At 39.0% G+C, this 3,875-nt stretch overlaps 1 protein-coding gene across 1 annotated transcript in view; it reads right to left on the bottom strand.

Annotated features, from left to right (window-relative positions):
• Positions 1-2,122, bottom strand: part of KLF5 (Kruppel like factor 5) — a 20,065-nt gene extending 17,943 nt beyond the window's left edge. Inside the window, exon 1 of the mRNA XM_006018135.3 lies at positions 1,224-2,122. Coding sequence (XP_006018197.1) covers positions 1,224-2,082 — 859 coding nt within the window. The 5' untranslated portion in view covers positions 2,083-2,122. The remainder of the gene's footprint in view (positions 1-1,223) is intronic.
• Positions 2,123-3,875: the final 1,753 nt, after the last annotated feature.

Genomic DNA, 3,875 nt, shown 5'->3' with positions numbered 1-3,875 from the left:
TAGGGAAAGCATGTCAGCAGAGACAATGTTAGATGTTAGAGGTTTGGTTTTGTTTTGGGGTTTTTTTTGTTTAAGTCAATGCAAAGCTGTTATTTTGAGAAAATATTTATATACACTGTACTGCAGCAGCACAATTCTTTGAAGCTTTATGACCTCCTACAGGAAGCTCTTGAGTCATTGTTTTACATAAGATTAAAAGAAAAGATACAAAGACTACTACTTCATAGTAGTACAAAAGGACAGCTGCTATAATATATTATTGTGTGTATTATCCAAAGCAGCCACACCTATAACTCAATGATTCAAGTTTTAAATCTTGTCTTTCTAGAAAATTCAGACAGAGTTCCTTTATTTCTTAATACTTGTTAGTCATTATAAACCTACACCGATATTTTTCCCCGTTCAGCCTTCATCATGCCATATATGAATTACCACACTTTATATAACACCACATGGATGAGAAATGCCTACCAGTGGCTAATTCTACATTCGTAAAGTATAGTAGGGACATTTTATATTTGGAAGAGTAACTTTCTTTAAGGAATGATTGACCTGTTTGTCTCGATTCATATTTCAATTTAACAAGTGCATGGGATCTGGGCAGAAGGCGTTTAACTGAAGTTTTATTTTGTGTTGGTTTTTTTGTTTGTTTGAGGGCCATGGACAAGTACCTTAAAAACAAATGCAGCACAGTAGTAACTCAATTAGAGAAAAAGTTTACAAATTCGAAGTTCTTTGCTCATATTGGGTGACAAGGGCCATATTCTCAGCTTCTATACCACAAAGCCGTTCTGTTGAGGTTCACAAAAGTTCAAGAAGACTATGCCAGTTTATAGCATCAACCTCAACATGTCAAAGAGCTCATGCTCTGTTTTAGTAAATGTGATTTAGTAAAATGTACCCAAACTGGCCTCTTTTACAATATTTTTTTCAAGCACTCCAAGTTCTGGGATACAGGGGATAATGCATATGTAGTTAGTAACCTGAATATTATCTTATAGGAAATATTCAAGAGTTATTTAAATGCTAAGAAAGGAATACAGAACAATAAGGTCTTCAGGGAAGAAGAATTAAAAGAGGATTTAGTCCTTTTTCTAGCCCTCAAATTTAGTCATTTCCATCCAGATTATGAACACGTAGATTCGATTTAATGCAAAATTGTTTATACATTTTCATTTTAAGTTTGAGTGATTTATTATTTTCCTTTAGGACAGACTGCTTACCAGGATAGTCACAGTAGTGGATACGTCTTTTCTCCAAGTCCGGGTTACTCCTTCTATTGTATCTGACTGTCTGGATGGTCTGTGCATTTATCGGCATGGCTGCTGGTAAATTTGGATTGTGAATTGCCATCTTAGAAGCTATAGTCGCAGCATAGGATGGAGGAGGGGTTAAATTCTGCATCATTTCTGCTTGTCTATCTGGACTTCCAGGCTCTGAACTTGGAGGCGAAGGGGGGAAGTAAGTGGCCTGTTGTTGAAGGAACTGATTCGGCATGGCATAGGTGCATTGAGGGATACCCTGGAATTGTTTCATTGCAGTCTGTGGAACAGCCGAGGAGAGAGTGTTAAGGCCTGCCATGGCTGATGACATAGAGACGCTGTTAAGAGAGTCCATTACTGCTCCCTGAGTAGTAGAATTGGGCATATCTAAATCCGGTGAACTCAAGAGCTGATATAACTGGCCCTGCTGGGGTGTGACAGAGAGATGAACATCTGGAGTAGGAAGCTCTTGCTTGATGAAAATGTTGTTCACCTCAGGAGTCTGGTGAGAACTAAAAATGCTGGTAAACTCAGGGAGAGTCTGAGTGGGAACAGGGGTAGGGGCAGTAGTTTCACTCTGGTGATTGAAGATGGTAACTGGTTCTGTCTTGATGTGCGTTACGCATGGTCTCTGGGATTTGTACAGGCCAGTTCTGAGGTGACTAACATCAGGAAGGAAGACATTCATGTTGATGCTGTAAGGCAACCCTTCACTGTCAGTGAAGAACTGGTCAACAACTGAGGCACTGTCTCTTCTGTATTTTTTATGTTCAGGGATAACAGGAATGGGTGGAAGCTGCAGTGCCAGATATTTCTCCATTTCACATCTTGTCTAAATAAAAAACAAAACATATAATCCACATGATTTGTTACCAACCCACAGACCAGATGACACATCAGTCATGGGAGAATTCAAAAGTGAAAAAGTAAACTATTTTAGGAAAAGAGTATCAATATACAAGTTTCATCTCTTGGTGCATTAATCGACACCTACAAAAACAAATCAGAAAGTATCTCTCAAATTATTTATGCAGGAAGAGAAAAATATTTTTGAAAGCATAATCACCTAAACTACTTCCTCCTTTTGTTTGCAACTGAACAACATGCACAAAAAGCACAGCCTTTACATCTAACTTGTTTCTGCAAGACTTGTACTCTGTTGTCACTATTATGCATGATTCTCATTCTTCTCTTTGAAATAGTAACTGTAAAAGTCACACCTTCTGACACTATGAAGGTCAACACTAGGAAGTTAGGAGTTTTAAAATATTAATTCTACTGGACAGAAGCCCCCAGCAGGTGCAAACTAATAAGCACTATAAAGTAGAGAGAAGGGAAAGACATCAGAAAGTTACTACATATCTGTAGTAAAAAAGTCTCTTGGATTGAAGTAAGGCTTCTTAAAGATCAGCAAAACCTATAATTGGTTAATAACGTGACAAACATGTTCCTATTCATGTCTCAATCCTAAGAGAGTTCTTTAATTACTTACTAGGAAATCATTCCCTTAGTGTAGTAGTGCTAGGGAATCCGTGGGTGGCTCAAGCCTGATACGTTACTGGTACAGTCATCAGTAAAACATTTATCATGTACTCTCCAGTGGGCAAATGCTACATTCCCCCTTCCACTGTAAAGAGTCCAGTCATTCCAAAACCCTTCAGCACCCCTAAAACAGAATGCAGCTGACAAACCGTAAGTCTACTTAAAAACTACATTTTGAGAGCTTTCCTCAGAGAGGAAGCACACGTGCCTGTGCGCACACACTCTCCTCTTTTCTTTGATCTAGATCTGCCCTAACATGCCAGGCTACATTTTCCAGCTCTTGTTTACAAGCCAAGGGCAGCTTGCTTTGAAGACAAGCATATTTATTCTTTGAGAAGATATCACTGAGCCAGAGACTTGAAACATCCTTGCACTCAATATTCATCATTATAAATTCTCAGGAAACAACGTTCCCCCTCCCACCCTCCCCACTTCAATCTCCCATAGGGACTGAATCAGTCCAGTTGAGTTCCAAGGGAAGGGCTATCTATTCCTAGCAAAGGACTACGCTTAAAAAAAAAAAAAAAGAACCGAGTTTTGGGAGCAGGTGAGTTCCTGCATAGCTTACCAAAGACGTTCCTGCTCAGTTCACACTGTGCCCTATACAGTATCAGTCACATATGCACACATTATATTATACATGTGCATGGGTGTCTACACAACCGCACAATATTTTAATAGTATATACACATGTACAGTATACATATAATATTTAATTTTTATACATACACACACATATACACACACATATATATGGTGTATGTATACACACACAGTGGCACTCGCACAATATTATATATTATGCATGTGTATACACACACACACACACACACACACACACACAGGTGTATGCGTTTGAGTGCCACTGTATATGGGACTGCGTGAACTGAACAGGAGTGCGTGTACATATACACAGAAGTTCAGTGTTTCGGGGGTGCTGGTTGTAGCCTCTCCCTCTGCCTGAAGAAGGGTGTTTATACCCAAAAAGCTTATGACTCCTGTGCAAAGAACAATTTTCCCAACCATTTAGCTGGTCTAATAAAAGCTATCACACCTACCCAAAGAACTTCA

The sequence above is a fragment of the Alligator sinensis genome, unplaced genomic scaffold (genome assembly GCF_000455745.1).
Source record: "Alligator sinensis unplaced genomic scaffold, ASM45574v1 scaffold241_1, whole genome shotgun sequence".
Lineage (NCBI taxonomy): Eukaryota > Metazoa > Chordata > Crocodylia > Alligatoridae > Alligator > Alligator sinensis.
This window is presented reverse-complemented; position numbering and strand designations above follow the sequence as displayed.